At 38.5% G+C, this 20,592-nt stretch overlaps 1 protein-coding gene across 12 annotated transcripts in view; it reads right to left on the reverse strand.

The window, feature by feature from the left end:
* SPATA1 (spermatogenesis associated 1) overlaps window positions 1-20,592 on the reverse strand; it is a 40,400-nt gene that overhangs the window by 5,780 nt on the left and 14,028 nt on the right. For 6 of the 12 annotated variants that reach the window (XM_084756270.1, XM_084756265.1, XM_084756264.1 and 3 more), the window contains exons 7-13: window positions 16,475-16,568; window positions 15,707-15,800; window positions 13,175-13,280; window positions 12,408-12,533; window positions 4,635-4,813; window positions 2,950-3,048; window positions 400-487 (exon numbers count right to left, since the gene is read on the reverse strand). In XM_084756270.1, the coding sequence (XP_084612396.1) occupies window positions 400-487; window positions 2,950-3,048; window positions 4,635-4,813; window positions 12,408-12,533; window positions 13,175-13,280; window positions 15,707-15,800; window positions 16,475-16,568 (786 nt within the window). Of the gene's footprint in view, window positions 1-10; window positions 115-399; window positions 488-2,949; window positions 3,049-4,634; window positions 4,814-12,407; window positions 12,534-13,174; window positions 13,281-15,706; window positions 15,801-16,474; window positions 16,569-20,592 lie in introns of all 12 variants that reach the window. The other 6 variants (XM_084756269.1, XM_084756267.1, XM_084756268.1 and 3 more) reach the window with 2 other exon arrangements.

Consider the following 20,592-nt stretch of genomic DNA (forward strand, 5'->3'; position numbering starts at 1 on the left):
TGGTGCACACCTTTAATCCCAGCACTCCTTCCGAGGCAGGTGGATTGCTGTAAGTTTGAGGCCAGCCTGGTCTACAAAGGGAGTTTAGAACAGCCAAAGCTATACAGAGAAACCCTGTATTGAAAAACCAAAGATAACAACAAAGAAACAAAAACAAAAAATCAGTTATAAAATATAATACTGCAAAATAAGTAATATACACAAGATCTTCAAAATAAACAGCCACTATTTAAGCTATAATTTGCAATAACCACACAAATAGCAAAATTTAAATTTTATTTTTAAGCTTATACTAATACATTAACTTTATTATTTATGTGAACATTACCAAGGAACATAGTGGTTTATTTTGTTCAAATAAATATTTTAAGTGTTAAGAGATAAGTTAAATGAACATACATGATGGAGATCGGAAAGAAGTGCCCATTTTCTTCTGTGTCAGTTCAGCTTTTAGTGTCTGTAAATTTGAAACTGCTTGTTTTCTCATCTGTAGAAAGAGGTAATCTTTAAAAATGACCTTCATCTTATCCTTCTAAAAGTACATCACGGTTGGCACCGCCCTCACTGCCTTTCATGCCTTCATTTTCACTAGAATACTACAATAAAGTCCTGTTACACATCCCATTTAGTAGGCATTCTTATCTAAGGACATGTGCATGAGATAATGCCCTTTGTGTTGACATGCCTCAAAATCTCAGTGTGGAACAAGTAAAACACACACTAACAGGACCCTGCACACAGGCTTCCTTCAGAGCAGAGGCTGCCTTGTGTGAGCTTTGTTTCCCAGGAGAGCTTCTCTGTCCCAGGAGTTGAGTAGATGATTTGGAACAGTCTTAACTGTTTGGATAAAGTTATGTACAGTGTGTCATAGGAATAATCTCTGAAGTATGGATGCCTTTGCTGAAGTTTTATATATGCATGTACATGCTGGGGGGTTCTCAGTTCATTGTGTATGACAGACAAGCACTTCTCCACTGAGCTACAACCCAATACCTGCATTTATAAAAACAAAACAGAACAAAACTCTCGTTGATCAGAAAATGAGAGACTACATTCTTTCATTAAAGCATATATACATAAGATGGGCATGGTGGCACACACCTGTAACCCCAGCACTCAGGAGGCAGAGGCAGGCAGAACTCTGAGTTCAAAGCCACCTTGGTCTTCAAAATGAGTCCAGGTCAGCCAGCCAAGGCTACACAGAAAACCCCTATCTTAAAGAACAAAACAAGCATATATACATAGAACAGGAAAACTGTTTGCAGAAATTTTCCATTCACTCTTTTTCCAGAATAGTTTAATGGCACAGAAAATTACCACTTTCTAGAATTAGCACTGACTAATAGCGCTTTCTAGAATAGAGATGTTGTATATGTCACTGTTGAATATGGTTGCCACTACCACCTAAGAATATTACATACTTCAAATGTAGCTTGTGTAACTAAGCATTTTGAATTTTATTTACCTTTTGCTAACTTAAATTTACAACTTTCTATTACACCAAACAGTGCAGTTGTAGATGCAGTTCACTTTCCTCAAGGCTGGCTCAGCACTAGGACTCTTAAGATTTAAGAGGAAAGACCAAAACTAATTTGTCCAGTGAAGGAAAACAGCATGTGTTCAATATGTGGACAGGGAGCCAGGGTAGAGACACCAGTGTGTATCCAGTTAGTGGGGATGCAGCAGAGTGCCTCCCCAAACCTTCAGTTAGGACTTTCTCCACTTTCTTCTGAAAAGTGTGCAGTTAGATTTTACCTTTTGTGTAGATTTTAACTTTACAAATATGACTTGAACCTAAATAGTAATTTAGTTTTAAAGACCAGAAGAAAAGAAAGTTTTCAGCTTATGGACTAGAGAAAAAAAAATCCCATATTTAACAAGAGTGTCTAAAGGACTTATAATCAATACTAAGTGTTTATTGATTTCTGAGTGAACTACCAAAGATTCCCACCAATGCTATTTTCAGAAATAAGAAGTGGAAAAATGAAGCCTTAGCCTGTTGTATTTATTCAAGGTAGTAGAGCATAAGTAGTTCTTCTAAAGGTTTAATGGTCTATCTTAACAGGAGAGTTTGTTTTAAAATGCAACATCTGACTCTGCAAGCCCAGGGAAGCCTGAGATTCCTTACTCTTCACAAATCTATAGGTGCTGCTGCTCTTGGTCCATATATACCCAGTTTGTGGAACAGTGGTAGCTGCGCCAAGCTTGTACTTTACACTCGGAGCAAAGCACTTAGCCTTTTGGTTGGTCTCAATTTTCCTTAATTAAGAAATGAAGGAGCCTTTAATTCCAGAACTCGGGAGGCAGAGGCAGAGGCAGAGGCAGGCAGATCTCTGTGAGTTCGAGGCCAGCCTGGTCTACAAAGTGAGTCTAGAATAACCAAGGCTACGCAGAGAAACCCTGTCTCGAAAAACCAAAAAAAAAAAAAAAAAAAAAAAAAAAAAGAAAAAGAAAAAAAAAAAGAAAAGAAAAAGACATGAGGGAGGTCAAGCATTTAAGACCCTTAGCAGCTTTTGGGGCACTTAGTATCTAACAGAAAAGCCATGCCTCATATGTATGAAGTAGCAACAAGAAAATGGTCACCCAAGAAAAGGAACGAATTAAGGGGGAGTTAGGGGCCTAGCCAGAGGTTTGTTGATTTATGAATTTCTGAAATACAGGACCTCGTGCAGGCTACACAAGTGTAGGAAAACTATTTTTCTTTTCATACTGTATTGTCTCACATGGTCCTTTAACTTTTAATTACTTTTAGTAAAATGTTACCTTGGCCTGTTAAAACATGTATCTTTTTATAATATTTAGTTGTTCATTCCTGTTCTAGTTCATGTTAAAGTACCAATTTTAAAAGTCAGTCCTTGCTACCCTTACAACATTGACATTCGAGTTTAAAAAACCAAACTATTTTATTTCAAGATGAATATTATCATCTGCTAAGGAGAAATACATTACCTTAACTTCTAATATGAGTTTCATCTTATCAGTATCCAATTTTCTCTTAAGTTGGTCAATTGCATGCTGTACTTCAGTAATCTGGATTATAAGATAATTCTGTGTGAGACATAAAATTATTTATTTAGTATATTTGTGTATTTAGCATAAATGGCCTTATGAACATAAGCTATGAGGTGGTCATGTCTGTCTTCGTGTTGAGTACGGATGACTTTCACTGCTGCTCTGCATGAGTCATTTATTATTTTTAAGAAATGAGCCTGACATCATGGCACACACTTATAATCTCAGTGTTTAGGAGGCTGAAGTAGGAGGATCTGAAGTGTGAGGCCAGGCTGGGTCCATAGTAAGATCCTGTCTCAGAAAACAAAATTGCTCTTTGTAAAACTGACCATCAATTTAACATCAATAACACTATTAACTTATAAAGATAATTGGCAAACACTTAAACATCAGCATAGTATTTTATTAGTTGAATCAGATTAGGATTATTTAAAAATATTTAATAATTAAACTGTTTTATATAAGAAAATCTACTTTTTTTCCAGAAAACCTTATGTAGTACAATACTCTTTTCTAAAGTTATTTAAGAATTTTAAACTTCCATGCAGGGCTGTGGTGGCTCATGCCTTTAATCTCAGCATTTGGGAGGCAGAGGCAGGCGGATCTCTGAGTTCAAGACTAGCCTGGTCTACAGAGCGAGTTCCAGGACAGCCAAGGCTACACAGAAAAACCCTGTCTTGAAAAACAAAAAAATTTTTAGACTTCCTTTGTGAAATAGACTTTCATGTTGAACCAATAGAACTGTAAGATAAAAGTATTAACTATATTAAAATGATATCAACTAATACGGTAAGTAATCATTTTAGCTGATCTGGGTTTTTTTATATTAAATTTGTCTAAAACAGTAAACATTCATTATTTTATTATTCTAAAGTGAAGTCATTATCATAATTAACATATTTTAAGTCTTTTGGATATGTGAGATCAATCTAACAAAAGAGCAAACTGTTAAATATCTCCTGAGTTTATTTATTTCTGCGCATTTAATTATGTGGTAGAATTATACAAAAAAGGATAATATTGTCTGTGATGTTAGATGCAAGACTACCTCAAAGAAATGAATTGATCAAAATTTCATATAATTTAAAACTTCTTTGGAATATCTAATTCTGAGTCCTATGGTTGCTGTAAAGCCCTCTCCCACAGGCCTACAGTGGCCTCAGTTGGTGCCTAGCTCTTGTTTATCAGGCAGCTATCTCTGTGTAATGCTAATTTGTCAAGAGCAGCCAGAGTGTTCCTTGGCAACTGTTCCTGCCTGGTTGACCTCCACCAGGCTAAAGGAGAGAATTTTATACTCTATTACTCTGGACCAGGTTTCTCTCCTATCTTAAAAAATACGATCCTATTGGCCATTGGCAACTCCACTGCTATTAGGAAAAAGCTTTTCTATAATGAAGCTGTCAATAAGGATGGGAGGAAATACCAAAAGCAGCAAGGCCCTAAAAGACACTATCTCTGACTGTTGCCTCCTCAGTGCCTCTCCTGGATACCAGCCCACGGACTTTGTTTTTAACTGTCCAAGCAAGCTTTGCTACAAGTAACCCAAAGAATCCTAAACACAGTAATACAAATATAAAGCACACTTCCTACATTGGACTTTTCTAGTGAAGGGGGCACAGTACCTTAGAATCTGAGATGTTTGCCAGATTCCTTGGTCGCATCTTGATCTCCCTGGCTTCAAGCTGCATGAGCAGTTTTTTATAGTAAAGTTCCAGATCTTCTCGAAGTTTTGTTAAAACTTCCTCCAATGATGCTGTGACTTTCTTGGTGTCAAGGTATTTTTTCTTCCAGCTATCACAGGCTACAAACAAAGCACAAACAATAAAAGTTATAGGTTGTTACTGATAGAGAATGAAAATTTTTAGAAAGAACCTAGGACCCTAGAGTTTAAAAAACAAAGCATTTCTGTCTCCCTCCTCCCCCTTTTTTTCTGGTTTTCCAAGACAGAGTTTCTCTGTGTAATAGCTCTGGCTGTCCTGGAACTCTCTTTGTAGACCAGGCTGGCCCCGAACTCACAGAGAACCACCTGCCTCTGCCTCCCAAGTGCTGGGATCAAAGGTGTGCACCACCACACTGGCTTCTTTCCCATTTCTTGTGGATGTATTAATACCTTAGAGCTGAGAGAAATGTTTACTAGTGAGTTGGTTGGAATGAGAATGGCCCTAAAGGTTCATATATTTAAATGATTGTCTGAAGTTAGTAGAAGTCTGTGAAAAGGGTCAGGAGGCGTGGCCTTGTTGGGAGATGTAGCTTTAGGGGTAGTGGGTAGAAAGTTTCAAAAGCCCACACCAGGCTCAGTCCCTCTACCTCCTGCTAGTGCATCAGATGTAAGCTCCCAGCTACTTCCCCAGTGCCATGCCTCCCTTCCTGCTCCCATGTTTCCCTCCATGATGATCATGGACTCTCTGAAATTGTAAGCAAGCTATCAATTAAATGCTTTTTGTTATAAGTTGCCTTGGTCATGGTATCTCTTCACAGCAATGTAAAAGTAACTAAGACAGAAGTTGGCACTAGGAATTAGGGTATTGCTGTGACAGACCTTAGCACGTTGCTTGTTGGGGATACACTGACTTTTGGACTTTGGATTAGGAAAGTGATCGAATGTTATAAGCAAGATTTAATGGGCCATCCTAGGAAGCACCTGGGAGACAGTAGTACTGAGAGCAATGTGGACTATAGAGGCTCAGCTCAAGGGTTTTCAGAGGGGTACAATAATAGCAACTGGGCTAGAGACAATTATTGTAATTTTTTTTGGCAAAGAAAGTGGCTGCTTTTTGCCTATCTCCTAAGAATTTCTCTGAGGTTAAATTAAAGAGTTTTGGACTAGCGTGACCTGACAGCAGAAATGTCAAGATGACCTAATCTAGACGGACGCATGGTCATTAACAATCACTCATAGAGCGCTGCAATAAAAAAGCACAAGGGAGGCAAAAAGAAAAACAACATTTAAGTTTCAGGAGAAAAGGAGCTCAAGGAATGTAATGCTAGAGCCAAAGAAATAAGAAGCTTAAAGAAAGGCCTGATGCTAAATGGACAATAAATGGACTAATAAAGGGAGAGTGCCTTGAGCTAAGTCTTTAACCTGTGAAAGGTAAAGGCCCAAGGGATTTCCTCAGACTAAAAAGCAACTACAAAGGAAAGTTTATGCAGATGGAATTAAGAAGGGGACCAGCTTCTGACCCAAGCAAGAACGTGGCAGATTCATCCACATGGTTCTGGTTTTAGAATCAAAGATACAGGAGTAAAGTGGTTGTGGAATCTTCCTCCATGTTTAGGGAGAGCTGCCGAGGTCAGGTGTGTGGCAGGGGACTCACTGCATGGAGGCCCAGAGAGGCCATATGTGAAGCTGTGAAAGTGGTGCCGGGCCTGGTGGCACACACCTTTAATCCCAGCACTTGGAAGACAATGGCAGGCAGATCAAAGTGAGTTCAAGGCCAGCCTGGTCTACAAATTGAGTCCAGGATTGCCAAAGTGAACACAGAGAGACCCAGTCTTGAAAGGGAAAAAAAAAAAAAAAAAAAAAAAGCAAAAGCAAAAGTGAAGCATAGATTGCACTGGATGCCAAGATGTTGGATGTCTGCTGAGAGCTGCAAACAAGGGGTGGAAAGAGAGAGAGAGAGAGAGAGAGAGAGAGAGAGAGAGAGAGAGAGAGAGAGAGAGAGAGAGAGAGAGAGAGAGAGAGAGAAGTGCATTGCAGTCAGCAAGGCTGGAAGGAGTTGAGATCCTAAGAGCCATCTATCTAAGCCTTTTGACATCAGACATAGAGTTAAGGATTCGTTGATTGGCCTGCTTTGGTCCAGTATTTTCTCCTTTGCTCCCTTTCCTTCCTTTAGGGTTGGTAATGGATGTAGGAAGTACAGCTTAAAATAAGCATTGGAGAAACCAGGACTGTCAATCACATGGGCCTATTCAAAAGAAGGAAATTAAAGATGCCTAGTCACCTGTAATGCCAGAATGAAAAGTGGTAAGTCAACCTGTTGAGTTTTTGCTGTTCTACTAGGAGCCAACATCTACCTGGACCCTCCCCCTGCCAAAATCCTGAGCATTGTTTACGCTGAAGCCCTGTAATAAATAAATAGAATACTTCCCTTTGAAAAGGGCACCATGTATTTTAAGTCCTTTACCAATAGAATCTATCCTTATGTTTATTGCAGATCCTTTCTCTAGGTCCTAGCCCTAAGTTCTGTTTATCAGCCAATAGAACTGGTTCTTACTGTAAATGTTAGCAACCTTGCCTCTCCACTGGCTGCCCTAGGGTCCTAGCAACAGCAGGATACTCCATGAGTAGCATATCCTCCCCATGCACAAGCACTGTATCCCTCATGAAGAGCCAGTGCCAACTCTCTCCCCTCTTTTCCTCTACCCTTGCCCAGAGGCAGCCTCTCTATACCCCCTCCCCAGTAAACCTGCCACGTGAGAGCTAGTGCATGGCAGGACTTTGTGGCATCCCTTGTTTTCATACCAGTATTATGTTTAAATGTGTAAGGAAAGCAAACATGAGGTCAGTTTCTGAAAGGCTGTGACCCAGTGTCTCTGATCATCATGCCCTACCCCTCCCCTGCCTCTTGGGAGGATTTTCCACCACATGGTATGAAGGTGTGTCCCAGTATTTTCAATTATTAAATCCTGTGCCTGCAGAGCTAAGTGCGGAACATTTGGTATTGTCCTCTCTATGGCCCATCATCAGCTTTCTATATGTACATGCTTGTCCTTCCTCACCTGCCCTAAAGGTGATTCCCTGCGGTTATCATGTTAAAAAGCAAGCTTCCTCCAGGCAGTGGTGAGAACCTCGTGGAGAAATGCAACAGCAGAGGAGCAAGGCCAAGTTAGAAGCTAGCCGAGAGACTGCCCCAGCAAAAGGCCAACAGCTTTAAGCTGCATAGATGTCTCCATGTCTTAATTAAACCTCAAGCGGGATCCAAGAAAGCCCCACAATACTAGCCCCCCCCCCCAATATATTCTGTGCTACTGTTGGCTGGAAGTATGTAATTTGCTTTTTTACAGATAGTTATACTTAGTAGAATGCCTTGATTCTCAGAAGACACTGGACTTTTAAATAGTATGGAGACTGTGAATGATTATAAAGAATTTTGAAGTTTAATTAAGTTCATTTTATATTATGATATGGCTACAAGTCTATTAGAGGTTAGGGAGTAGAATGTGGCAGTTGGAATGAGAACGGCCCCTAAGGCTCATATATTTGAATACCTGGTCTGAAGTTGGTAGAACTCTTTGAGAAAGATTAGGAGGTGTGGCTTTGTTGGAGGAGGAATGTTACTGGGGGTTGGCTTTGAGGTCTAATCCCAGCACTCAGGAGGCAGAGGCAGGCAGATCGCTGTGAGTTCGAGGCCAGCCTGGTGTACAAAGTGAGTCCAGGACAGCCAAGGCTACACAGAGAAACCCTGTCTCGAAAAACCAAAAAAAAAAAAAAAAAAAAAAAAAAAAGTCCATGAGCCTGGGCTCGTTCTCTCTTTCTCTTTCTCTCCTGCATGTGGATCAAATGTAAGCTCTCGGTTACTGCTCCAGCACCATGTCTGTTTGCCTGCAGCAATATTTCCTACCGTGGTGATGATGAACTAGCCCTTTGAAACTGTAAGCAAGCCCCTAATTAAATTCTTTATCATTTTTATTAACATTTATTTATTTGTTGCATGTACAGTGTTCTGCATGCATGTAATTTATTGTCTTTTTAAAAATGCTTTATTTTGTAAGTTGCCTTGGTCATGTTGTCTCTTTACACAATATATAAGTAACCAAAACACTCAGAAATACACTAAAGTAACGATACATCTATGAACCATAACCAGGTTTTTCTTTAAGCAGACTTTCTGAAATGTCTTTGAGGCTGTAGAGAAAGCTAAGCTGTTAAGAAGATGTGCTACTCTTCCAGAGGACCTGAATTCAGTTCCCAGCACCCACATCAGGAAATTCATAACTACCTCTAACTCTAACTCTAGGGAATGTGATGTCACCTGGTCTCTGCAGGTGCCCACATATATTCACACAGTTGAATGTGTATTCACATAAAGATAAAACTTTAAAAAAATTTAAATGCCATACATACCAATGTATATTTATTTTTATTATTTCTGAAAGATATGATAAACGCTAAGGCTATTTCATTGGTTCAGCCACCATATGGATTTGTTTTGTGGAAGCAGCTGGACTCACGGTCATCATTTATTAGTTACTCTAAGCATCTCCCTCATGCTCTGTAGTGTAGTGTGGTAGTTAGTCTTCATCATCAGCTTGGCTGGACCTGGAATCACCTGTGGCATGACTCCACGTGTGTCCTTGACGTGTCCAGAGAGGATGAACTGAGGATGGCAGGCCTATCTATCCTGAATGTGAGTGATGGCGTACCATAAAAAGAAAGGAGGACAAAAAGCCAGCAGGACCCTAGCATTCCCCTCTGTGCTTCCTGCCTAGCCCGACAGGCTGCCCCTCCACATGCCGTCTGCACTGGGTTGGAATTTACCCCTTAACATGAGGTGGGAACCCTGATTCCCTTTCCAGTTGCTTCTCTCAGGTATTTTGTCACAATGATGAGAAAAGTAATTCCTACAGGCAACTTCTCAGCCCAAGGCTCTTTGCTGAGAAAATGAAATGATTTCAGTACTAAGGAAAGTGTAAATACAAACAGTCAGCATAGTGGGGTGTCACCAAAATACCCCTGTGTTTATTTCTTTGAGATTATCATAGAACTGAAAATGGAAACTTAATGAAAACCTCTACATTTTAGGTAGTTTGGGGAGCCCCACAGCTGCATGGAACTTCAGCTCAGATCTTGGATGTTTCTCCAAGCCCTTCTATCCAATCTCAGCAGCTTCTGCTGGTGTCGCTGCCAGCACAGGACCACTCTCCATGTGTCCGCTGCCACGTGTGGCACTACAGCTACAGTCAGTACTGCCCTCCTTTTGAAATAGGCACTATCTCCCGAGCTGTCCCTCTGACCCTGTAAACTTTACTCCACACAACGGTGAATATATCACTTTCATTTTAAAATTTTCTTTTTTATAATTTTGGGGCTTAAACATGACAGTTTTACTACAAGGCCCTATTTTTTTTAGACCAGGTCTCTCTCTTTGTAGTCCTGGATGTTTTGAAACTTGTGTAGACCAGATTGGCTATAAACTCAGAGATCCGCCTGTGTCTGCCTTCTAAGTGCTGGGATTAAAGGTGTGTACCACCACACTTGGTGCTAAAATGTTTTTAAGACTATGTAAATACCTAGCTTAAAATCCCCCAATGACTTCTAACCTTACTTAGAATAAAATCCAATGTCTTTGACTTGGGTTTTCTGGGTTTTGTTGTTTGTTTTCTGCATTTCACTTTATTTAGCATGCTCTAGCTACAGTGGCCTTGTTTCAGGCCTGAATACCACAGGCCATCCTTGTCTCTTCACCTGGATGTGTACTGGTGTTCTTATCCAGACTGTTCTTTCTTTACTTGCCTGTCTCATTAATCTGATTTAGTTATCTGTTCAGAAATGCCTTCCTAGGAATCCTAGATAAAGGCCCTTGATGTGTTACTCTTAACTATGCTTTTTTTTTCTTCAAAGTGGTTTTTTGCCTGCATGTATGTCTGGGCACCATGCGTATGCATTGCCCACAGAGGCCAGAATCCCCTGAAGCTGGAGTTACAGGTGATTGCTAGCTATTGTATGGCTGTTGAGAATTGAACCTGGATCCTCTGGAAGAGCAAGCATCTGGTTCACTTACCACTAAGCCATCGCTCCAGCCCCAACAGTGCGTTTTAAAATGTGCATCACTAGCTGATATCGTCTTATTTTCAGACTCCTACTGTTTGGGAGCCTGTTCCTCAGCAGGGCCAGGACCAGGTCTATTCTGTTCATTGCTGCATTCTTAGTCATTAAAACAATACTTGGCACATAGCAGGATCACTAAATATCTGAGTGTGTGAATGTGAGTGTGAGTGTGTGAATGTGAGCGTGAGTGTGTGTCTGTGTGTGTTACTTTTAAGTAAAAAGTGACTCATAATTTCCATTTTAGATATGGAAAAAGTAAGAAGTCCAAGAAAATGGAAAAACTTGCCCAAATAACAGACTGATCCAGTGTTGGAATCTAGTCCCTGTGACATGTAGGCCAGTGTTGATTTGACTATCTCAGCATTGATCAAGGCTGAGCCACTGCTGCTGCTTCTAAGGTAACAAGTCAATACTTTTTTTTTTTAACATAGTGTGCTCTATCCTCATGTACACCTGCACGACAGAAGAGGGCACCAGATCACATTATAGATGGTTGTGAGCCACCATATGGTAGCTGGGAATTGAACTCAGGACCTCTGGAAGAGCAGCCAGTGCTCTTAACTGCTGAGCCATCTTTCCAGCCTCCAATTCAGTATTCTTAAACACAGTGGTCAGAGTTTATGAAATGGTCTGTGGCCTTCAGTCACTTTTAGCGCTGTTTTGGTATTTTTCTATAAATTAATTCCATATATGACTTTTCTTTTCAATCCTCAAATGCAACCCCAAATCGTTTAACTCTCAAATCATTTAACATTTCCCAAACTGTTATAATATACTTTCTTCACTCTTGCTCATATTTCATTCATTCCTACTAGGCCTAGCCATGCTGCTTCTGATTTTATCGCAAGAAAATGACTTTTTTCCTCTCAAGTTTCTTCATGCATTCATATTAGCAGAGAGGCACATATATCCCAAAAGCCCAGGGCAGTTCAAAGACTCAAAGATGGCTCCTAGAGGACGTGGTATGTGATCTTGAATGACCTGTGGGAAGCAACCTAGTGAGCGGAGTAGAACTGCTCAGGAGGCCAAGGAAGGAAAAAGATGGTTGATGCCTAGGGAAACGCATGGCAGAAGGCATAGAGTCAAGAAGCACACTGGATCCTAGTGTATCTAACTCTCTATGCAAAGCTTTTTTATTTTTTTTCACCCAATTTAAGTGTTCTTCCTTCAAATTCCTATCCAATCAATTGTGCAGTTTCTTTACAACGGCCCTAAGCAAGAAGTACATATATTCTTAACTTGGTTATCATTTGTCCATTGGCCCCTAAGACTTCCAATGGTAGGGAAGTGATTGTGTATGCCTATAACTATCTCCTCAGCCCTTACAACAGTGTCTAAATCTGCTAAGCATATAAATACTTATTGAAGAATTAAAAATAAGTTCTAGTGGCAAAAATATTTGAGTTTTAATTTACAAAGCCATATTATGCAAAGCATTTATCATATAAAAATTGAATAATGACTGTGTTTTCTATGTTGAACAAACTTCAATCAAGTATTGAATTGTAACTATAACAAGTGAAACAGTAACTATTAATGATAATTGTATATTTATGCTGAAAGTATCAATTTAGTAGAACTTAGGATAAGTTTTCTTTAGTTATAAAATCTGGGTAATAAACTTTACCATGATATCGTTTCGATTTATTTTGTTCAAATAGGCTTTCAACCTTCTTAATTAGTTCTTCTCTAATATTTTCCAGATATTTTCTTTCTTCTTTTACTTGTTTCATTTGTTTAATAATCTTCTCTCCTAGGAAGATTATAACCCATACTCATCAATTCTGAAAAGCTAAAAGATGGTTCATATCCCAAAAGACAGTTAAAAACCTGAAAGTATTTAAACAACAAGAATAAAATTTACTTTAAAATGTGTGTTTTTCTTTCTGCTCTTACCACTATAAAAAGTATGAAGGAAACATTTTGATTTGCATGGATTTGTAAAATAGCATAGTTCTTCTGCATTTACATATACGCGTAAAAAGTAGGTAGTCAGGGTTAAGTCATTCTTTCATTTTTTAGTTTCTTATTTTTTGGTTAATTTACTTGGGGCCCAAAGTTATTGTACTTATTATCTTACATGGAAATGTGTATTGGAGAATGAAATGATATTAGTGACTAACTATACACTGTAACCAGCATAACATTAATATAATTTATATTTTTGTTATGGTAAACTATATAACAGATTTTACTATTTAACTACTGTCAGTGAGCAATTAGGTAGCACAAGTTACTACGATGTTGTATAACCATTCCCTCCAGCCATCGCCATAGGTGTAAAAAACACTCATAAATTGAAGCTTTTTTGCCATTACACAATAATTCCTTGTTAACATGGCTAACCTTGTCTCACACAGAAATATCTACACTCATGATGTCACAAATACTTACTCTCAATTTTTAATAGACAGGTATCAGTCAATCTTGAGACTCGTGGAGAAGGAAATGCAGGAAAATCAATAAGGTCTGGTAGGGTGACGTGCTCCTTCTCACCCACCTGCAGCAGGCATGAGAATGAACAAGCTGAGAGCAGGAAGCAGCCTTTTATTTTGTCTGCACATGTTTGCTAATGCATACCACCAATGCCCTAACTCTCTATTGATAGCTAGAGAGTCTGTCTTATGTCTTATCTCTCCATTTCACTATTATCTGGACATTTTTTGAAGACAGTATAACAAAAGCTTTAAAAATCCATCTTCTTTTTTCCAAGTGTGATTTCTTTTTGAGAGTTCTAGTCTTAGTGGTTCTATATAATAGCTTCTTAAAGTTTTTGGGTTTTTTGTTTGTTTGTTTGGTTGGTTGGTTTTTTGAGACAGGGTCTCTCTGTGTAGCCTTGGCTGTCCTGGACTCACTTTGTAACTTCTTAAAGTTTTTAAGATGGCTATTGATTTTTTTTTTAACCAAGACAATTTTGAGGAATTTATACTTGCTAAGACAACTGATGAGTCTACTGCATCTTCAAAATGTTAGCATATTGTTTTGTATCTTATTCTTATCTACCCTCCCTCTTTTGTGTTTATATTCTCTCAACTTACTTCCTCCTCCTCTTCTTCCTTCTCTTTCCTTCCTTCCTTCCTTCCTTTTCCTGCTGGCATCTATATACTTATTTTCTGTGTGGTATATGCCTGTGGGGGTCAGACAGCAATTTGAAGGACTCAGTTCTTCCATCAATTGAATCCTAGTGTCACCAGGCTTGATGGAAAGTGTCTTAACCTGCTGAGCCATCTTGCTAGCTCTTGCACCAATTTTCTTAATTTTCATATATTTACCTGTTCTTGTTAATTAAGCCTCACCATGTTGATGTTTCTCTCATTACTTTTATAGATCCTGAATTGTTTTCAATTCTGCTAGGTTTTTAATTCTCTAATTTACTAGTTACTACTTTGAAATCAAACAAGTCTTACATTTTGTTTTGTTTCTATAATGGAAATTAGAATTTCTCTATATAGCCTTCCCCCCAAAAGCAAACAAACAAACCAAACAACTCAGATAACTTACATGTACAGCATAAGATCACAGAATCCTGCAGTTTGCCTGCAAATGTAGCCCACAGTGTGGCCAGGAGCTCAAGTTTGAGTAGAGTCAGACTCACACCTTCTATTAGATAACACTAAACTCACATAGCCTAGCCGCGTCAACTCTGCTCCATCCTAGAAGAGCAGCGCTCCACCAAGAGGAAGAAAATTTGGATGAGAGGGTACAAAAGCAAGGAACGAAAAGTACAGGGGACTGGAGGTGGGTATCATGCCCAGGTACAGTTTCTGAAAGAGTGAGCAATGTGCTTTGAAAGAAGAGGGATTTCTTGAGGGCTAATAGCCAAGATGAGCATTCCACTGAATTAAGTTAGTAGAAAAGAACTGCTCAGCCACTGAAATCGCCTGTATTTGATAATCTCTGCAGGAAGGAAAGACTTATTTCAGCACTACTTTTAGAGATCTGAGTCCATAGCTGTCTTTCTCCGTGATTAGTGTGCCTGGAATGGGGCAGACACCATGGCCGCATGACTGTGGCCCAGCAAAGTATTTACTTCATAGTGGCCAGACACTAGAACAAGAATATCTGCTAGGTAGACTTCCTCTTCCTCCCCTGGTGTCTGTACGGCCCCAGCATGCTGGAGCATGGGGGTTTCATTTAAGTTGGATCTTCCCCACTTATCTCTCTGGAAACACTCTCATAGACACATCTAGAAATGTGCTTGCTAATTCCTAGGCATATTGCAGTCCAATTAAGTTAACAACCAGGATTTATAATCATATCTACCTCATAAGATTTGTTGTTGTTTGTAGAGGAAATGGGAATTAAATGCATCAATATGTGTAGATGCTTAGGATAGTGGCTGGTAATAAATATCCATAGCTAGCTATTATAGTATTTCTAGCATCTTAATAATGTCCTAAATTCATGCTGCAGATATTTACAAAATCTCTCCATTTCTTCTTAGTTCTTCAGAATGAACTGGTGATGTAAATAGTGTCCACCAGCTCCTCTAGACTGCTGTTGACCACATCAAACAGCACATCCAAACCCACAGGGCTAGAAACTGAGAAGTGGGCGTATCAATCAACCAATATTATATTACCTGACAGCAGTCTCAAGGAATTTGTTCTAAAGAGCTGAGTTAATTAAATACATTTAACAGCATTATAAATTACAAATTATCTAATAAACTGACAAAGGTTAGAGTACCTTAAAAACAAGTAAAAACATTTAAGAAAGTGATCTTAACATTTTTATCCCACTCATTTGGGCATATTATCTCTTCACAAAAGCAGAAACAAAAATTGAATCACCAGTGACCATGCTGATATTATAAGAATATATTTATGGCATTATAAATAAAAACATATTTACTCTGTAGCTCAGTTTTAAGTTCTCTATATTATGTTGCAGTGATATATTTAAGTAAAAATTTTAATATCACACCAGTTTGGCCTGCATTCTATTGATGGCTGTATCACCATCTGCCTCTTCCTCCTCTTCCTCCTCCTCATTATTATCTTCTTTCCAAAGAAAGGGACTTAAAAGAGAACAAGAGATTTGAAAGTCATATTAAAACCTGATTCTATGAGTATTACTATCCATACATTCATAGTATATATACACAAATTGAAGTTTAAAAATATTTTAAGTTAGCCAAGTGTTGCAGTGCATGCCTTTAATCCCAGCACTAAAGAGGCAGAGGCAGGCAGATTGCTGTGAACTTGAGGCCAGCCTGGTCTACAAAGTGAGTCCAGGACAGCCAGACCTACACAGAGAAACCCTGTCTCAAAAAACCATTTAAAGTTAACCTTAAAGCAAGATGGGTGGGTGGCTTTCATAGATAGTCTTAAGTTTTTCCCTGGCTCAAGCAGAAGACTGCTTGAGCCCAGGGCTTTAGGACTAGCTTGGGCATCATAGTGAAACCCTGTTTTTTTGTTTAAAAAAACAAAAACAAAAACAAAAAACCTGAATCATGCTGGGCCACATATGTTCTTTCAAACTACATTTAATATGAAAAGTAAAGACATCACTATGATCTATGGTAAAATTAAAAATGATTAAAAATTTTAGAAACATAATTCTTTAGTGAATATAATTTTGTTCATACAATTGTTTAATTCAAATAGACTGTAATCTAAATTGTTGTATAAATACATTATTTTCTTTATACCCCAGATTAGGATATGTGTAATCACCATTTGTACTAATTACCTTTTTAGTTTCCCCAAAAACCCATTTGACTCTTCCAATGATCCTGGCAACTTGGAATTTCCAAGGTGATTTGATGTAGTCTGGTTTTCCTCACCTGATGTTTATGTTCATGCAATGACAAATAAAATTCAAACATTAGAAAAATAGTAAAATAAGCATTGTTTTCATACAGATATATATTATAACATATATAGGTATTATATATTATATATATATGTTGTGTATTATAACACATATAACCTAATCTCACAAACTTTGCAAATACAAATCCACATTTTCCAGAATGAGTTTTAAAAAATAGTAGTTTATATGAATAAAAGATCACCAACCTTCAACAATAACACCACAAACACACACATGTGCATACATGGTACTGCAATATTTCTTTGTGTGCAACATGAATCTAAGAGAGGAAATACGTTAGGTTTTATTAAGCTTAGCCATAATAAAACCTTTTGTCTAAAGATGCTCTTGAAATAACGTTCTGAGGAACCTACTTAAGAAAATGCTGGTGGTTGGGCAGTGGTGGCACATGCCTTTAATCCCAGGACTTGGGAGGCAGAGGGAGAAGCAGGCAGATTTCTCTGAGTTCGAGGCTGTCTACAAAGCTAGTCCAGGACAGTCAAGGCTACACACAGACACCTTGTCTCAAAACAACAACAACAATAATAACAACAACAACCCTTAAAAAAACTAAAAAGAAAATGCTGGTATGAAAAACACAAGAAAACTTTTATTTCATATACATTTCTATTTATAAAATCTCTCTTTTAAAAATAGGAATTCTGAGAGGTGGAGAGATGGTGGTGGCTCACAACCATCTGTTAATTTTTATGTCAGGGGATCCAATGCCCTAGTCTGGCCTCCTTGGACACTGCATGACTGTGGTACACATACATGTAGGCAAAACACCAATACATATAAACAATAAAATAATAAAAACTTTTTTAAACCTTGAAACTGTATCACTTTACTTTAATTCAGCTACCACTCATTTCCCAGTTGACATTGGCAAAGGCAAGAAAACAGGAGTTTTAAAGATGATCTAATTAATGTTAAATGAATCAAAACTGGATATAACAGGTGCTTAAAAGTAATAGTAAAACACCACTGTGCTCACTCCTGCCACACACGCCAGGAATGACTATGCCAAGTCTAGCAGGTCTGTGGGTCCACTCTGGTAGGACTGTAAGGTGCACACAGTTGTCATTCCTACCAACAATGCACAGCATCATCTGGGGCAACATGAACTAGCTACACAACTTCATAACAAAAGGCCTATTTCCATATTTACTCTTGTAAAATGATAAAATGTTTTGTGAAAATATACAGACTCACAGAAGAGGGGATTACTGTGAAACTAAGATGTGTACAGAGTTGTATGTGACAAAGTTAAGAGAAATGTAAGCATAGAAATGTCATGTGAAGGCGCAGCATGCTAATAGTGTATGTAACACTTTCAGTCAATGGTGAAAATTCAGAATGCCTCTAGTTCAGTACTCTAAGCACTGGCTTTAATAGAACACAGTTCAAGTCCTGGCACTGCCAGAGCAGGTATGACCTCACCATTTCCTCCTCTTTAAAGTGGCACAGTGGTGAGCACACTCTCCAAACCTAACAAGGCCCTGACTTCAAGATCTGATTTCAATCCCAACCGTCATTTTCCTAGATTAGGCCTGCAGTGCCCAAGTCTGTTCTTGTTCTTGTTCTTGTTCCCTAAATTTTGTCTCTAGGACTGACATTCAATCACGACACTCTTGTTTCAAACTCCAGGTGGCTTCCACTGTCCACTGAACTCCTTAGCTTGGCACAGAGTTCTTAAATTCTTATGCACCTCTCCAGAAATACAAGTTTATGTACATGTTCGCCCTCTCTCTTCATGATATGAGGGTAAAATGTTTGAATAAATTCCCACTAACGAAATCCTGAAAATTCCATCCATATCAACATTGTATGAAGGGAGCATTCTGAAAGTATTCATGTCAGCATTTTAAAAGTTTCAGAATTTGGGGTATTTGGATTTTGGAGCACTGGACTTCAAATTTCAGATTGGGGATGTTCTGTTTCTCCTCCTCCTCTTCCTCCTCTTCTTCTTCTTTTTGTTGTTGTTTTGTTTTTGAGACAGGGTTGGCTGTCTTGGTCTCCCTTTGTAGATCAGACTGGCCTCAAACTCACAGGGATCCCCCTGCCTCTGCCTCCCGAATGCTGGAATTAAAGGCGTGCACCACCACGCTCGGCTCCTTCCTTCCTTTTTAATACACTGGTCAAACATACTTTTGCATGTTCTCACCAACCATGCTTTTCCAATAAGGATAGTTCACATTCAGAAGGAAACTGAACAGGGTGATCAGAAGAAAAGAAATGATTTCAGAACTTTTCTTCTATACAAAATAGACTCATAGAATATTTTCAAGAAATATCTTTGTTTACTAAACAAAGTAATACTTCATTTACTATAAATTTCTTCTTGTAGGATGAAAAGAAATGCAAGTGAAAATTTCTTGCTATGCCAATACATAGCAACATTACAATGACTCATCCAAATAAAATGAGTGAGTCAAAATATGCAGCTTGAAAAGTTTCAAAAACATATTGACTAAGCACAAATGTGTGGATGGCTATTACCCAAACCCATATTATTAACAAAAATTTCCAAATGAAGAAACAGAAAGATGCACAGTTCACGGATGGGAAGACCTGGTAGTGCTCATGGTTACAGAGGAGGCTGTGGCTCCTGTGGCAGGAGTATATGGTAGTTGCTTGTTACATGGAAGTGGCCAAGAAGCCAAGAGCTTGTGGTAGAAGTGAGCTGACCTACAAACATCAAGCCCTGATGCACCTATGTCCCCATGTCTGTGTATCAGGCCTCACAGCCAAGCTTCCACAGTGTTCTAAAACAGTGCCACAAGCTGAGGACCAGGTGCTCACACATGTAGCTGTGGAGGACATCCCTCCTCCCACCCCTATAGGTTAATGGCCTTAAGGTTCAACAAGCTCCCTAAAACAGCACCAAACAGCTGAGGACAAATATTCAAATATATGATCCTTACAGAAACATTTTACACTCAAGCCATAATTTCAGTAAGGTTTGGAACACATACATATAAAAACTTTGACAAGTTACTTCTGGGTAGCAGAATCATTATTAATCTTTACTCTTGATACATGCTACAGTTTCTGGAACTTTAAAGAACAGGCATGTATTAACATCTCATTTGAACTGTATGGGGTTTTGTTTTGTTTTTAGAAGAGAACCCAAAATCAATCCAATTTAAGAACCACGTCTTGGGCTGGCAGGATGGAAGACTTGAGTTTAAACTCCTGGAACCAGTGTGGTAGGAGAAAACCCACTCCTGCAAGTTGTTCTTTGACCTTCACACAGAGAGACATACAAATAAATGTAAAATAACTACATTTATGAGGAATTTGTGTGATTTAACATTCCTAAGAAGTTTTAAAAAGTTATGTGCAGTTATCGTAATTCATGTAGACTGTGAAATCTGACACAACTCAAAAATGTATGGAGAACAGTTGTACCTTCACTAGGTACCTTGAACTATTAAAAAATTTTGGATTTTACTGTGAATGTTTTTAATTTCTCCCCTTAGTTTTTAGGTGATTTCCATAAATGAAAAGCGAGACATGCCAAGATAAAGATTCTAACTGAATATCTATCTCACATAAACAAATAGTATAAATTAATGCAGCAAATATTAAAGGAATTGATGTTTGAAATATCTGGTGTAGAATAAATTGAGGCAACAAGCAATATAGTTACAAAGCAATATCCCACAGCTGTAATGGATGTTTTCATTAGTTTGGGAGAGATGCACTTCACTTACATGTAGTATAGCTGTTTTTTCCTTGTACAACTTATTTGCCCATGAAATATAATAAAAATGTTCAAGTGACATTTTTATAAGCAGCTTTGTTTATGTAGCATTAGTTTTAATTAAGGCATTTTCTTTATCTGCCATTTTGTGTGCATGTGTGTGTATGTAGGTACAACAGTGTATATGTGTAGAGGAATTTTAATCCATAACATGGCTGCTCTGGCAAGGGATCACATCCAAAGACTTTCTAGGTCTATGTGATTCAGCTGGAATGCAGACATGCTC

The sequence above is a fragment of the Acomys minous genome (assembly GCF_964271855.1).
Source record: "Acomys minous genome assembly, chromosome: 14".
Lineage (NCBI taxonomy): Eukaryota > Metazoa > Chordata > Mammalia > Rodentia > Muridae > Acomys > Acomys minous.